The sequence below is a fragment of the Oreochromis niloticus genome, linkage group LG14 (assembly GCF_001858045.2).
Source record: "Oreochromis niloticus isolate F11D_XX linkage group LG14, O_niloticus_UMD_NMBU, whole genome shotgun sequence".
Classification (NCBI taxonomy): Eukaryota; Metazoa; Chordata; class Actinopteri; order Cichliformes; family Cichlidae; genus Oreochromis; species Oreochromis niloticus.
Genome location: NC_031979.2, coordinates 12,136,577 through 12,153,241, shown reverse-complemented (window position 1 = coordinate 12,153,241; position 16,665 = coordinate 12,136,577). Strand labels below are relative to the sequence as shown.

Sequence of the window (16,665 nt, the reverse complement as noted above, 5' to 3'; positions counted from 1 at the left end):
TGTATCACTTTCTTTCTAAGCAGCGAAAGTTCATGTTGCAACTTTAACTGCAAAGTTGCTGACTGAACTGCTACTGTATCAGTCTGTAGTAAAGTCTCAGCATTCCGACACGTCACGTCAGATCCTTACACGACTTTGGTGTATTGAAGGATGAATAAAACCCGGAGAGCTGCTTTGCTGCTGCATGTATAACTCGGTTAAAAGTATATTTTCATGTTCTCTAGACACATGAAATCAGTCGCTCTCTAACCACTGGCTGGTTGGCTTCTTCAAATGTGTTTGCATCTCACTGATCGCCTCATCACCTTTGCTCTTCCTCTAAGCAGCGGAAAGTTGCTCACAGTGTTTGCAAACCTTTTAGGAACTCTGGCCAAAGTTGCTGACCTGAGACGTGCCTACGTTTTGTAATTCAGTCTGGTCATGTAACAAAGGTGGGCTCAGCGATGGGTCCGCCGACACCAGACGGGCTCGGGGGAACGATCAGCAGATCGCTTTACACGACTTTGGTGTATTGAAGGATGAATAAAACCCGGGAGAGCTGCTTTGCTGCTGCGAGGGCAAATTCCTGTGAGGGTTTTGGAACAAGCTGGTGGCTGTCCATCTCTATCTCTCTTCCACATTCGGCTCACCCTGATCGTCCTGAGCCGCATCACTGGCATGACATGGAGTGGATCCCAGCCAGAAACCATCAGAGCCTCAACAAAAATGGATCAGGACCCTTCCCTCTCCCACCATTTAGAGTGAGAGGCCCAGTGAGTGGCAATCTCTACCCCCCCATCCCCAACTCAGCGCCCCATGTGCTCGGGCCTCCGTGCCAAGCCTCAGCGCCAGGCCTCATCAATGGCCCAGCTGGCATGGCCCCGATCAGCTGGATTTGCTATAATCATATTAGGTCATCTCTTTTACGTCGGGGACGGAGTGGACGTTTGTCAGCTCCTCATTCAAGGCCGTCGAACCCCTGCAGGCTGGGCCAACCGGTCTCGTTCTGGCTAAATTTCCCGTTAACAAATGGTTTTAAAGTTATTATTAGACAAGGTACAATACTTCACACAGTGGAGACGTCTCCTAGCAGGTATAGAGGGAGTGCGGCTGTCTTTTTAAAGGCTCAGAAAAAGAAATTAGACATCTTGCCTCGTATACTGTTGCTGGCCAGTCACCTAGTCCTGCTAGCTGCGTACAAGCCTGCCTAGTCCGTCTCTCTGTCAAACTGGGATGTCTGGGACTTTGACGCGTGTGTTTTTGTGTGTGTACATCGAGAGGTGTGATAGGGAGGGATGGGTAGTAAGTTACAAAGGTTAATGGTAAATCAGCCAAACCAAAGTCACACACTCACCCACCACACACGACCCCGCTCCCACCCTCTACCCAGTCCCTCCCCTCCTCCTCCTCCGCTGCGGTTGTCACCCGGCTGCTCGCCCCTCAGTCCCAGCCGTTGTCCTTGATCATGTGGGCCAGCTCGATGATGAATTTGCCCTCTTTATACTTCTGACTGCTCTCAAAAGCATGTTCCTGGAGGGAGTGGCAGAGGACAAGAGACAAGAGAGGCTGCGTTTATTTCAAATGTAATAGCATGTATATGGAGGGTAGGCTAAAGCAGTCTTTTCAGCTCTGTGCAAAAATCCTGGCCTGTCTCTGCTCCTGGCTCCGGGGAAGCTGGTTATATAACAATCAGTCACTAAACACTGCAGAGGAGCCTGCAGATCCAAAACCCTGACCAGACTGCACTGTCATACCTTACATTGGCAGGACTGAGTCCCTAAGCACTAGAGACACCAAATGAACACAGACTGCAGCCAATGCAGGGCAAACTCTGCAAGCTAAAGCTTGCTTTTCCTCGCTTGGGTGTGTGATCCAAAATTCCTCAGGAAAATATGAATGGATTTTAAAAAAAGTACCAGAGTACAAGTCTTAGCTACATAGATGATTAGTGGCTTACAGTGTTGGTAAGCTAAGTAAACACATAAACATGTATGTAACTGTGCAGCTCATTCTCCCCCTGCCATTATCCAGTTCACTGACTCTTTGCCGACTGATCCTTTTATCATTCAAAAAGGAAGTCTGCATGTTTGGGCTAGCTTACTAAAATGCTCCGAACTCGGACAAAAAGAGTCCAGAAATGGCAAAAAGATTTAAGCCAGATAAATGCTTAAGGTCCCAGATAATGGCTATTGTGGTACAGTGGGTCATCTACCAGTCGGAACGTCAATGGATCGATTCCTAACTCCTCCAGTCCGCATGCCAAAGTATCCTTGGGCAACATACTGAATAAAAATGCTGCATGAATGTGTGACTGAGAGATTGATTGGGTCAATGACATTTGTAGTAGAAAGACTGTTTGAGTGCTCTACAGAGTAGAAAGGCAGTATGTAAACCCAAATTTTCAAATTGGCAATGGCCAATTGGGGAAGTTGGGGAAAAATTAGCATTCCCTGACTGGTTACATGAGGTTGATGTCTGTTGCTATGGAAATATTTGCTAGATTGGTCACTAGTCTAGCTAATGAGTGATCAGCCACTCCCTTGACAAGTGGTTGAGGGAGGCTTGGATGGACACTGGAAACACTCTCCAAGCGACAGTTAAACTGTGAAAGAGAACGTCCACCTTCAACTGGCAAAGAAGCTGAACGTTCTCTGTTTCCAGTTCAGGTTGCACTTTGCATTAAACTACCACTCCGTGGCAAGTTAGCAATGTTTGCAGACAAATCGGCATCTTCCATGCAAACTACAGGCCGCCAAAGCAAGAAGAGGATTTCTGATACAGCCCCCTTTTTTTGACCAAGTTCACCAAGCAACAGCAACCAGACTCCAGCAACCACTCAGCAATTGGTTTGCCAACCAGTCATCAAACAGTGGGGATCTATGACCTAGATCTTGGCTAATTTCTCTAGTGGATAAGCTACCAGTTTGTAAGTAAATACTAATGGCATTCGCATCATTCTCAACTGTATGCTGAAGCAGCTTCTTCCCCTGGACAATTTGGACTGTCACCAAACACTATCCACCCACACCCCACATCACCAATCTGAGCCATGGGCTGAGTATCCTTCATCATTCAGGCCACTCACATACACACTCTATTCAGACCAAGTCCTTTACACTACTCCCAAGCCCTTTGTTCTCCATTGTGTGCCTTTTCTAGTGTGTGCTTCTGTCTTGTTTTGTATACATTTCTCCTGTTTGTTATTTATTCCTGCTGTCTTACTATTTATATTTTATTCCTGCATTTTTGTGGGCTATTCTATTTTACTCTAAAATGACATTTATTATATTCTTTTTTTTACTTCATTTGCTTAAAATTTAGTGAGGCCATTGCAAACATGTTGGCGTCACTGAAGGCATGTCTCAATCAGTCATTGATGAAATCCTTTTAGCACAGCTCTTATTTTGAAAAGTATGGAAAGCTGTTTTTATCCATCTGATGTTCCAAAGAAAGAGTCGGTAATTGTTAAACGTGTCACAAAACAGTAATTTTCTGCTTTCTGTGCAGGTCATTCACTCACTGTGAGACCCTCTGAGGTGCGTCACGGTGTAGGCCGATACAAATGTTCTTTCACTGCCGAGCGCCTGTACCTTGTTTTGTCTTTGGCTATTTTGGTTCAGACCTGCAGAGGCATGCTATCAGATTTCTCGGTGTAGAAGTGCAGTAGGTCAAGCCTCTCAATAGAACTTTGAACACTGCAGAAAATCTACACTGCTGCCGGCAAAGGATATTAATGGAAGCTCTCCATTAAGCTCTATCTAGTCCTTGCACACTTTTGCATACATGTGACCTCTGTTTTCTCTGCCTTGTGAGGTCCTGACAGGAATAGAAACTACTGAGGGATGGAGCTACTTCTGTAGCTGGTATACCAGGTGTTTAAGGAGTGGCATTTTTTAGGCGGAGAGGTTAAAGAATGAGGTCTAAGGTTATAGAGGTAGCTGTGAATGTTAAAGTTAGAGGTTAAGCAAAGAGTTCTGGTCAATGGACCTTTCTCAGAAAAAGGATACTGCGTGCACATGTTTGGTTGAACTCTTCAGGGATGTAGCCACGTGCCCTATAATGTAAACTCTCACTTCCAGGGTTCACCACGGACAAATGCACATGCTCTGTTGATATATGAAGACTGCTTCGTGTGGATCCTGTTTAGGTTCTCACTGACATGTGACCTAAAATACTGCCTGTCCTAGAAACATACTGCACATGTATTTTGACATGCAATATCACTGCTTTACAGACGCTTCAACTCTACATGTGTTTTAAACTCAAAAACTGTTCCAATCAAATCTGAGTCTGAAGGAATCAACATCCAGAAATCCACATTTTAAACTAGATAAAAGATTTCTAAAGAAACTACTTTTACTTACTTTTCCATGTAAAGCTGCGTGTTTGATTAACAAAGGGAAAAAGTCTTCTGTTGAACCATCAACAACTCAGACTTTTATTAAAGTCCTATACTCCGAACCTTCAAGGGGCAATGCTTTTGCTTTAACTTCTTTTTATGACGTGAACATTAACTGCACAGTGTAGTGGTTACAGAATAATGACATCTTCAGTGTTTAGGCTTGTTGCCTCCAATTCTTGATGTCATTATGTACTCATTAGCCACTGAGTACAGAATCTCCCAGGAAAATAAAGGCTCGATTGTGCAACCAAAACAAAAAGAAGAGCACTTTGTGTTTGTGTTTCCTAGCAGAGCTATTGGTAGATTTTCCAGGTAGCTGGATGCTGGAACAGCCGGAGTAAATGTGGAAACTCTATTGAGGATAAGAAGGAAAAAAAACTCTGGTACTTAGTAAAGTTCAAAAGTGACGTTCAGCTGTTTTTTTGTTTTGTTTTTTGGTACCCAAGTCACATTTATTTAAAGACACAGTCAGTTAAGTTTTTGAGCTTATTTCATAGATAAAAAAAATGTTGGAATAATAAGTATACATTGATCGGTGAGTAAATAAAGAAACTGATGCATTCACATAGACACAGAAATAATCCAATAAAAGTACATAGCGGTGCGTGCTGGATTGTCTAACCATTGTTGTGCCACCATCTTGAATACAGTGTCTACAGTGGCCTAATCCTGTTTTATGTACGTGGCTAAAGTCTTACACGATACTTTTAATATATAGATCACAAATAGCTCCTTCAAACTATTTATGTCCATTACACATTTGTATTTGCACACTTTCATCTCTCTTTCTCATTATTTTTTTCTGCTCCCTCATTTCCACATCATCCTCATGTCCTGAACTGAAGTTGGGGTTTTAATACATGAAAGCCTGGATTAAGATGCTAACTTATACCCAACATTGACACAATTACTTATCGTCAGGAGATTAGACATTCAAACCTCCCATCTCCGGACAGCTGACAGTGAGCCAAGCTAGCTAAACAACAACAACAGCTGGTTATAATCTAACATTATCCCAGCTCATGTTAAGCTCAGATGGCCTAAAAATGACACCTGAACTCAGATAAAGTTTGATTACATTCTTTGAATAGAGTTTATTAAAGTCAAACAATGTTAGCCAGCATTAGTGAAACTTTCTTTGCACAGGAGCTAACAGCAGTTAAGACAGGCTAATAGGGGCTAACAGAGGCTAACAGGAGCGAACAGGAGCTAAACACAGCAGCCTTCCAGACAGAAAGGTTCAGGATATCAGCCAATAACTCAACTAGGTATCACTGTCATTGGTCAGAAGTAGTCAAAGTTTTACAGCCTATTAAAGAGTAAACAGATGTGAACCCCTGGCATATTGAGAACTGAGGCAAACAGTGACAGCTATACTCACTACATACAGTATGAATGGTGGCTAAACTAGGTTTCCCCACAGCAGCCACCATGACTAGGATTATGCACTTGAATTGGGAAGTATAAGAAAACAGAATTCAGCTGACTGCAATCTACTGACATCTAGTTGTGAGATTTTACACACGGTACCTTTCATATAACATTGTTCTAGTCTTATTGAATGCTCGAATGGTTTTAAATTCCAGATCACATTTTACTATATATTCATACAGCATTTAAACTACGTCACATCCATGGCCAATTTAGAATAATTAATTACCACAACATTCATGCCTTTGGACTGTGGTAGGAAATTGGGAGTAAATCAATGCATGCAACAGGAGAAAATGGTCTGTACCAGGAGAGAGCAGTGTTAACCATCGCACCAACCAAGTCCACAGTCTCTCTTTTTATAGCAAAATCTAAAACCCTCCACCTGTTTGTTTTCTGTTTTTCCTGAATTTGTTTTTCTATTTTCAAAAAAAATCAGACACATACAACCTGGCATTATATCCACATTATGTAACAGAATGTGTCCATTTATCGGTCTAATGCAAGGTTGTTTTATAACAAAAATTTAATGCAGTGTTATTCATTCTATATATTGCCTGGTGGTTTAATTGACTGCATGATAATTTATTGAACTTTTAGTCATTATATCAATGTGTCAATATGTTTCCCTCAGATTTGTTGTAAAATCAGATTAGAAAGAGGTATAAAATACAGAAGGAACCATAGAATTATACTCCAGTAATTAACTGGAGTCTAAATATAATTAGGGTACAAATAAACTAAAAGTACGCTATAATAACAAACTCTCAGCTTGTCGCCCTCTAAACTTGGATGCGGTTTGTGGTACTCATGCATCAAATCAAGCGAGGCCACTTACGTATTTCCAGCCAAGGGTGGTCTTGCAGTTCTCACAGTAGATATCTGCTACAGCGTGCAGGCCCGTGAGCAGAACTCTCTCCTCTGCAGGGCCACACCCAACATTCACCCTGAGAGAAAGAGACACAAGCAGAGACAAAGAGAAAATATTTAAAAAAAGAAGAAGTGTGAAAGATGTTGTGCATAATGTGCACAGAGGGTGTTGCACAGAGGGTGTACTGACAGGGCAACAGGCTTTGCAGCAGCATCATTTTCACACTCAATTCACTGGGGCCTTAAAAAACAAAAACAAACACACCCCAATATTAACCTGAGCATGGCACATCACTTGCTTCCTGTTCAAGTCCAGCATGCAGGTTTCCTGCGACGCCTTGTGCCTACAGGTAGACTGAAATGCAACAAGAGCACTGGCTTTTATTCCTAAATCAATACTCACACTGAGTTGAACAGGTATGCTCTGCCCTGGCTGCCCTGGAACGACTGCAGAGACAAGATGAGACAAAAATGAGAAGACTGAGAAAAATCCACCCGTCCATACAGTGTAATAACTCTGTAAGATTATATAAGCATGCTATTATACTGCAATAGTGCTTCGTATGTTATGGAAGAGCTTATATTAAAGCCTGTGTGGTCTGTTTATATTACTGATAACATCGTGGTTGACTGCTGTTTTAATAGGCCTACCTTTACCTGGCTTTTATTTACAGTAAGGCCAAAGCTCGCACTGACGCGCCATATTAAACAGATTTAATTCAGTCAGCTGTGTTACGACAGGCGGAAGGCCTTAGTACACAGGTGAGCATGTTTCCATAATCACACATGGAAAAAGTGATAACACATTCATAATCCAATTCACTAACCAGCTTATAACCTAATCCATAACCTAATGCGCCCACAGGCAATAGTGAGGTGGTGGCTGACACGAGCGTACAGGTGTTCAGCCTGCTGTTTATTTTCATCCCTTCTTCCTCTTTTATGCTTTTTCAGTACTTGTCCTTTTAAGTGCTGTTAAACAATCTTGTAAACAATCGTCTTTATTTCTGTGTAACTGAAGTAAAACAATAAATAATCTACTGAATCTGCCTGCAACAATTAGCTGCCTGAATGGCAGCACAGGGCGCGATCACGCCACTGTTGCCGTTGGATACCTTTGAAATGAGCTCGTCGTGGTTGGCTAGGTGAGCTCGGCAGTGGATGCAGCTGTAGGTCCGGTGGCAGCTCGGCAGGTACGCCTGGAAGGTCTTGGAGCGCGTCATCCTGACCATGGGCGGGGTTGGCGGGCGGTGCAAGAAGGGACTGCCAGCCCAGGTCGGCTCACAGGGGAAGCACCGCAACACACAGGTGAGGGCCGTGGTGGGCGGTGGGTCGGGAGGTGAACACCTGAGCGCAGAGAGGTGATAAAAGTGCAACTAATGATGACATGTGAGTGTAACAGCTGCCTCCTCAATCCCAACCTACAGGTGCATAAGTGCTGATGGGAATAAAGTGATCACTGCTCTGCGGGTTGAGAGAATTCTCCAGCTGGGTCGCATCTGTGAAACTCATAAAACCTCAAAAAGCTATGGTGGGATAAGACAGTGTGCATTATTAATGACCTGAGGAACCCTTAGTGGTCGTTTGAGCCACCAAAGCAGGGACAAAGACTCATTTTGGTAAATATTTGATAACGTGTTACTGTAAGCCATTTATTACCTTGTTTGAAGGCAGTTTTCGGATGAAGCTTGGCTTTTCTACTACAGGACATTTAGGAAAACATCTGCTGTCTGGTGAAGTCAGATCTGTAACTGCTTAATGACCTGTCTGAATTAAAAAATGCTTATAAGAGAGGCACACAGCTGTCCAATATGTACCAACGGGCCTGCAGGACAGTGACTGACCATGATACAAGCACACAGTAAACACCAGTATCCATACTGGGTATAATGAATATTTATAATTATACATTTCACTGCTCCAGCCTGTGTCCCTGCCTCTGCAAAATTATTTATAGCCCATCTGATTTTAGCATTGCATCATGAAACAGACCACAGCACAAACAGCAATCATATTAGAAAATGACTTTCAGCGTTCACAATCCCATCACAGCAGACTTGACAATGCCTGGTGGACGATGATCCCATTCCTGTTTGAGCGTGAAAACTACCTTTCACTAAAAAAAGAGAAACAAAAAGGGGCTGATTCAGAAAACTCACTAAAAATCTTAGAAATACTCCTACTGCCTGATTGCTGACAGAAGAATTAGCCACAAAAGATGAAAAGCAGCTGTGGACCAGGGCTGCTGACTTTGCCAGTAATGGAGCAGCTGCTGATAGAGAGGAGCAGCCGCACGCCTTAGTGAAAAAGATCGACCCCAACCTGACCGTCATTCACTGCATCAATCACAAGGCTGAACTTGAAGTCTATGATGGTGCAAAAAGCGTTACAGGGCTGAGTCGCTTTCACACATTTATCGACTCTCAGACTGAAAGTCTGGTGTTAAGCTCAATAAATAAAGACAGTCGCCTCCTTCTCAGCACGAATGTGGGTAAAAGAGGGGCCACGCGCTGCAGATGATGCAAAAATGCCTTAATCGAAGCAGAATGTTTCTTAAGTCTAAAATGTAGGAATCTACTTCAGCAGAATGTTTATTTATTATTTATTTAAACTGACAGCATTTTGTTCTGTTCAGCTTATTTCAGATTAAATAGTGATGTTAAGTGCAAATGGGATTTGTATTATTAGGTTTGAATGTGTCACCTGTGTCTGGAGAGGAAAGTATAGACTGAGACTATTGCGCATACTAACTTAATTTAAAAATATGTTATAATATACTCAATATGCATACTTGAGTGTACCTGTCATCAGTCGCAGCCTGGACCCAATTCAGGGGCCACAACCTTTGAAGGACTCGAGGCTCCTGCTGCCTAGCAACGCAAAGCAATACGTCTGTCCAAGACTAAAGACATCTTGGTCAGAAGTGGTGGAGAGAGAGGCCAAAATGTTTGTCTTATTTAACCCCGGAATGCCAAATGCAACATATTTGATACATTTGGCTTATAAGTTTTTGAGACTTCAGACTAAAACACCCAAAATAAATTGCAACATTTATTTTTGAGCAATAAAATGAAAAGAAATTGCCAGATGTAGTAAATATTATACTAATTAAAACTCATATATACAAATTAATATTGAATTTGCATATATGAATTCAGTAAACACTATTTTCAAAAATATTGGTATTTTTCTAGCAATTATTTAATGGTTCGAACTATAAAGAGCCAATTTGTTTTATTGTTATAGGAGAAAATTGAGCTGTTTCATTGTTACATGATGTACCTGAGGCTGAGAGAAGTTTAAACTCAGGCTACAGGCTCTGTGGGGCTGCTTTTACAGCAGTGCTAAATGCTAATTTCAGATGACTAACATCCGAATGTTTAGAAGTGCTAGGTTATTTCTGCTGTAAAACCCGTCTCAGATTTCAGGACTGCCTCGTGCTTTTCCTGTTTCCGATTGCAGGTCAGATGTTTGAAGATATCATAGAACAACAAATGTACAACATATATATGTAACAAGTATTCAGTATAGTCATTAATAAAACCACTTCTTGCCCAGCGTTAACATGCAGTCAAACCCTGACTCCAGCTTTGCCAATGCCCACAGGCAGCAGCAGTGCTTGCTCACACTCTGAGGCTGCAGAGATAATCTGCTTAGCCAAGCACAACTGTGAGGACTGCGCTCTGCTCGCTCCATGATATCCAAATGGATCGAGGCCTTAAAATACTTCTGCTGGTGTGCCCTGGTGACTGAGAAGATTAGAGAGCTGACCCAGGAACCCATCCCGGGGGCTGAGGGGCCGAGAGGACAGGAGTGTGTTTTGACTAACTGTACAGGAAGAGCTAAACAGTTAGAGGCCCGCGATCTCTACCTTGTGATGCAGTAATAATCTTTGAGGTTTTATTGCTTAATGCAACTTTAATTGTGATTTCAGCACTGCAGCTCTGCTGAAAAACAGACTATCAATCACAAAAGCAATCTTGTCTTATTCCCCTGTGCTGCTTAACACCTCCATAACAATATGCAACTTTCACAGTCTCCCCTTTAACTACTATCCTTTCTATGGGTTATTGAACGCAATCCGTTTTTTAGTTGTTCACCTTTACAATCTGTCTCTATGTCTCCACGCTTTCCTGTCTGTCTTTACCCAACCATCTGGAAAAACTAATAAAATAGTGATTGGGAACAGGAGGCCTCTGTGAACTGAGGACACACAAAATAACGAGCTGAGAGAGAGAGAGAGGCGCCTCTTTACGTTGCTGCTCTGCAATATGATTGTTTTTAGTGTCAGCGCGAGGCTGATAAAGGCTCGAGTGCTGATGGGAAGGACCGGGAGGGGGATATAAATAAATAAGGCAGTGAGATGTGCCCTTGTTTTCTCTCCTCTGACACGGTGCCAGCAGCGTGGGATTGGGGCACAAAGACACATTCAGTACAGTTGTCAGAGCTGACCCCTGACACACACACACATACAGACTGATGTTTTACCCAAAGCACGTTTCAGCCTCTCACAAAGTTTATGCATCATCCAGTCCTCCAAAACTTGTTCAAAACGTCGAGTCCTGATGTACAGAATCAACAAATGGGCACACGTACAGATTATCCAGCTGGAATGACTACAGCGCCCACAAACTCACGTTTCTTTGTTTGTTTTTTGTTTTGTTTTTACCATTTTCAAACCAAATTGCAGACCAAGTAGTCAATCAACTAATTAAGAAATTTTTCACAAAGCTGCCAGATTACAGCTGAGTAATTAGTCTCACGTAGGAGTGTAAGCTTCAACCTTGGGCTTCAAATTTAATTCCATTAAATTTAAGCTTCTGCTTTTAAGCCTCTGCAGCAGCATTTGTTGCAAATCACTCAGTCTGAAAGGACCAGCTGAATGCATGAAGTGAAAATATGATACATGGATCAGGTGCCAGAAAAAAGCTCTGTGGGATGCTGTTCCAGCTATTGTTGACGTTTAGCACGCTATGATATTAAAGTGCCCTTGTGGACTGATTTTCAGGAGCACGATTATACAGTGAATGCTATGTATCTACTCATAGGTCATAGTTAATCCACATGGAGGTCTCTGTGTGTATAATCTCTCTGATGAAAGATCGCTTAATGTCAGTCTTAACTGTGTACAAGTCCATGTCAGTGGCTTTAGATGGAAATCCGTGCAGTGACAGGAGGGGAACGTGCTAAGGCTGAAGCATTTGTAAGGCTTCAGAAAATTATACCCACATTCTTTGGTTGAAAGTCACCAAATGTGAGATTTAGTTAGTTTAATTAATTAAATAACTAACTTTTTTTTTTTTTTTGTTACACAATAGACAAAACAAGACATTCACAGGCTAGAGCCCAAACAGTACGGCATTTTTTGGGGGGGGGTTGAGATGCCTAGTTGGCAAGCGCCTGGCAACCTCTGGTTGCTAGAGAAAAATATTTATTTCCCAAACGGTTGGTGAGTGATTCATTGATGGTGCTGGCTCTGCACCAAAAACATCCCTGGGATTGACTTGGTTGCTAGCAGATTGCTACAGTTGCCTGCAGTTTGCATGGGAGATGCTGACTTGTCTGCAACCACTTGGCAACTAATGTTTGTGAAAGTTGAAGAAGTGTGACACAAACTGGAAACAGACTGGTTGACTTCAAAGCTTCTGAAACGTGTTGGTAGCAGCAGTAAGGTTTTTGTCGCACTTTTCAGTCTTATTACGACTCAGCAAGTAGCTGAAGAATGTTTTTCATGCTAACTTAGGTGACCACAATCTGCTAGCGAGTCCCTGACTGAGTCCTGACTGCTTCAGAATTCGCGGTCGTTCCATTGGGTCATGTAACCTTCAAATAGCTACCCCAAATGCTTAGGAGGCAGTTTAAATGTGTGCTGATTAAACAGACTTGATTTTTTAACTTCTTAAAACAGCATCTCAAACCTATCTGCTTCTACATTTCTATGGCGCAGCTAGCATATGTTGCTAAGTTTTGGAACTATTGTAAGGCTCCACGATCCGCCACTAATGTAAAAAAAAAAAAAAGGTCCATTCAGCAGCTAGTGCTGCAATCACAACCAATATCACCTAGCACCTACCAGAACCCACTCACCTGTTAGGAATAACCATTTTTCCCATAGCAATTAGTAGTTTCCAGGGAGTTGCTGATCAGCCTCTAGCCCTGTGTGACTGAGGCCTTATGTATTTATATTTAAAAGGTAAAATGATGTGGCCATTGTTTCAAAGAAAGTGCATCCTCTACTAACCAGCGACTAGTACTAATTTACTATTTACTAATTCTTTTACCTTTGGCTATAGTTCACATTTAATGTGTGTATGGAAGTAAGAGTATGCTTGAGAGGCTGGATAACTGTACATCTGACTCTGTGTTTTCATGTATTACACAAACACTTTTCTCATGTATGTTTTATCCAAACTGTGAAGCACTTTGTTCACTTTAAAAATGTGCTAAACATATTATTATTAAAGACTAATTAATGGTCTTTAAAAGACCAATTAACTGGAAATCTAATGAGCAGAAGAACTGAAATGATCAGATGTTAAGGATTTGATTATTTTAGGCATGAAATCTACAAATTTGATGATTACAGTTTGGTTACATTATAAAAACACAAGAGGGGCTGTAGAAGGCTTGGTTCGATTTTTTGTTTTCCTCTAATAAGTGAACCACAAGGTTGGAAACAAATTAGGCTGATATTGTCCTTTAACAGTGTCAGTGGCTGATGTTTGTGGTTTTGTGCTTACTAAATTAAATCTAGAGTATGATGAAGGCTTTAAAACAGCTAAGATATTTTCTTATGGAGGAATGATGAATAATAAAAACATACAGAATACATACAAAATAACCACACAGGAATACATGACAGAGTGAAAGCAGGCACAAGCTGGAGAACCAAATTAAACAGATGAAAAAAAAGACGTAGTGAAGCTGTTGAGAGTGACGCTGTTTGACATTTTCAAACAGCTTCCAAAAACAGGACAACACTCATGCTGGTGGGTGGACATGCTTGTAAGTCATTTTTGCAAAAGCAGTATTGTTTGTGGGATGCTGACGTTCAGAGAAACTGCTGACGCAAAATGTTTGCACTGATAAAACCTCTCTGGCAGGAAAAAAAAAACCCAAAACAAATTGCATAAATAATCAGATGACTGGAAGAGCTGATCGCAGCCATCCAGACAGGCTCCAGTGGCGTAGATGTCAGAAAGAAAACCTGAGTTTATCTACTCCTTCAACTGACTCTCTGCCTCTCTGTCCCGCCACGGGTCGTTCGAGGTCACCGAGCTGTCCATTCTGGTCATTTCTGGGTGTCATCACAAAAGGCTACGTGCAGCGAGTCTCGCCAGCCAAAAGGGCCCTTGTATCCAAACAAAAAAAACAACCTTTGTTATGTAACACACTGATGCTGCTGCTGTCTCTGACAGTGAGCGCGCAGGAGAAAACCAGAGGGGGGGGGAAGCGATGCCAGGTGAAAATGACTTGGACAGAGAGTTGAAGGGAAGGGAGAAGGAAAAAGGGAAGAGGTGGTGTTGGATGAGCGATTTGCTGCTGCCCACGAGCTGCACCGTCACGATTTCTGTACTTTGTGTACTTTCATCTCACTCTCCATTCACTGTTACACCGAGGCCACACAGCTTACAGCAGCATGACATCACTGACTACTCCCACCATCTCATTAAACCACACTGATGGAAGTGATGCTCCTGCTTCTCAGACTCTTACACGTATGCATGCAGCTGCTCTCCTGCCCCTCTTTGGCTTGGTTTCATGTGCTTGATGTGTAGATGTTATTTCTAAAGCACTTCCTGTAAGTCAAACCTGGCCAATTGCAGGCATAACACACTGTGCACAACTTTCGTCCGGGCAGGATCATCTTTCAAGGCCTGCAACTCTGACCCTCCTCTTCGATCCCTGGGTATCGAGCCCCCACATAATCATTAGGGATGTGCGTGCACGCTCTGCAATGAAAATAGATCGCAAACAGTGGAAAACAAGGCTGTGCCTCGATATGGGGTTCCCGATCTTCATCTCCTCCGTATGAACTCTCGCGGACGTTATTTACTAGATTTCTGGGGTTAACATGAGGTACCCCCACCTGCAGGTGAGGCTCAGTCATGTGTGTCTCATCACCTGAGGTAACACCTAAGTAAAGACATGAGGGCTTACAGTGTGGGTGTGTGTATGAATCAGGTCACAGGCAGTGGCGCACTTTATCTGGTTCATAACTTCAGCCACCACACAGAGCACAGATGGCGGGGATGCCTCGGCTCAGCAAGACTGACAGCACACACACACACACACCACCGCCTTTAAAGCTTTAAAATCCGCAGTGACTTTAGCAGGTGATTGTCGTCAGCATGTGATCACGTGAGCGTACATTACACGATAACCCGCATCGATCACTGCTGACGTGCACCGCTACGGCCGGGGGCGCGCGCACGGGGATGATGGCGCAGACGTGCAGCAGTGCCACAACAAAAACAGCATGTGTCCTAATAATAAATAAAATACTAGATACTGTAGTAGATACTGTAACCACCGAGAGCAGCTCTTCAGCATCCCGTCAGCAAAGAAAACAGGAAGAACCAACCTGCAACAGTTACCTAATGCACGTAAACAACGCACAGCATCATAAACTTCTCTTTTATATTGTCATTTTACAGCACGTGGGTCTGCAGTTAAGTTAAAAGTTGACTGGGTTAAAGGCGTTGAGGATAAATAGGTCGATGCTTGAATTGGGTTAAGAGAGCATGGTGAAAACAGTAAGTAACAAATGCACCGGAGAGGAAAAATAACGCAGACGAAATCATCTTACCTTTGAAAGGAAGAAAATACGGGTATCCTCCACGTAGCCTAGAAAATGTGGCACGTCCTCGTTTTTCCTCGTGGCAGTGCCAATCCTAAAACCGCTTTCGCATTCCTTCCCAGGCAAATTTCCTCTCTTCTCTGGCCCTGGCAAGTCCTGCAGAGACGCAATGTTTTGACGCGCAACGATGCCCAGCAGAGTTTAGAAAGCCACAGAGAGCAGTGGAACTTCCAGCCGGAGCGAGAGCATTCACTCCTACCTACTTCCGTGTTCGCAGTAAACCGTTATTCCTTTTACACGGCTTTACCCATTGAAGGGGGCGTAGTCAGTTGCTGATTGATATTTGCTTTACTCCATATCACTTGGAAGTTTAAGAATAGCCTTTCCAGTATACCATAAGGAAACCGTTAAATGTATTTCGAGCTAAAAATTACATGGTACGGTGTCGCGCATGCTCAATATAGGTGTATTGGTTTTTCTTTTTAAACATAACTATTGCGAAATTGATTTTATAGACTGAATTTATAAATGATGTGGATTCTTTAAATATATAGTTTTGTTTATATTTACTGTTATGTGGTTTAACAAAAGCGTTTTATAAGCCGTAACATGGAAAACTAGCTAAAAGGGATGCCGCGTTTAGGGGAAAAAACTCCAAACTTAGATGTTCGACTTAATTGCAGTGCAACTAGTAACATCCAAATAGCAAAACTGGTAAACACAAACTCTGAAAAAACGGTAATCATCTTGAGTTGATACTCTTGGTCCCAAATCACACTTGTCCTTAAGGCTTGATGAATAAATGACAGGCTTATCGGCCAATCAGTGAACAGATAAAGCATAGCAACACCGTGTTTATTGGTCAAGAGTAGAAACGATGAACCAATAATCTTTCCGGATTCTAACTTTTTTTTTCTAAATGTATTCTCTAGAAAGCAGCTCCGCTAACTGCAAATATTGTTTAATTAAGCTGCCTCGAGCAGGACAACACAGCGAAGGCATCACCTGTTCTTGTGAAAAAGTAGGAAATTATTATTTCAACATGTCCAGCATCATTAACTTTTCGCGACAGTGAAAACTTCTGACGTCCTTTTAGTTTGCAGCGCCACCTCCTGCCAGTTACATAAACTGCGACATAACACAACCCTACAAAACGACAAATACCACTTTTATATAATGATGT

General features: G+C 42.4%; 1 protein-coding gene across 1 annotated transcript; it reads right to left on the bottom strand.

The window, feature by feature from the left end:
* Nucleotides 1-367: 367 nt before the first annotated feature.
* ypel2b (yippee-like 2b) lies at nucleotides 368-15,728 on the bottom strand. The gene is made up of 5 exons (XM_005454337.4): nucleotides 15,492-15,728; nucleotides 7,798-8,029; nucleotides 7,086-7,129; nucleotides 6,651-6,759; nucleotides 368-1,509 (listed from the first exon to the last, which is right to left on the bottom strand). The coding sequence occupies exons 2-5, from the start codon at nucleotides 7,912-7,914 to the stop codon at nucleotides 1,420-1,422; spliced, it is 360 nt and encodes a 119-aa protein (XP_005454394.1). The 5' UTR covers nucleotides 7,915-8,029; nucleotides 15,492-15,728; the 3' UTR covers nucleotides 368-1,419.
* Between the last annotated feature and the right edge of the window lie 937 nt (nucleotides 15,729-16,665).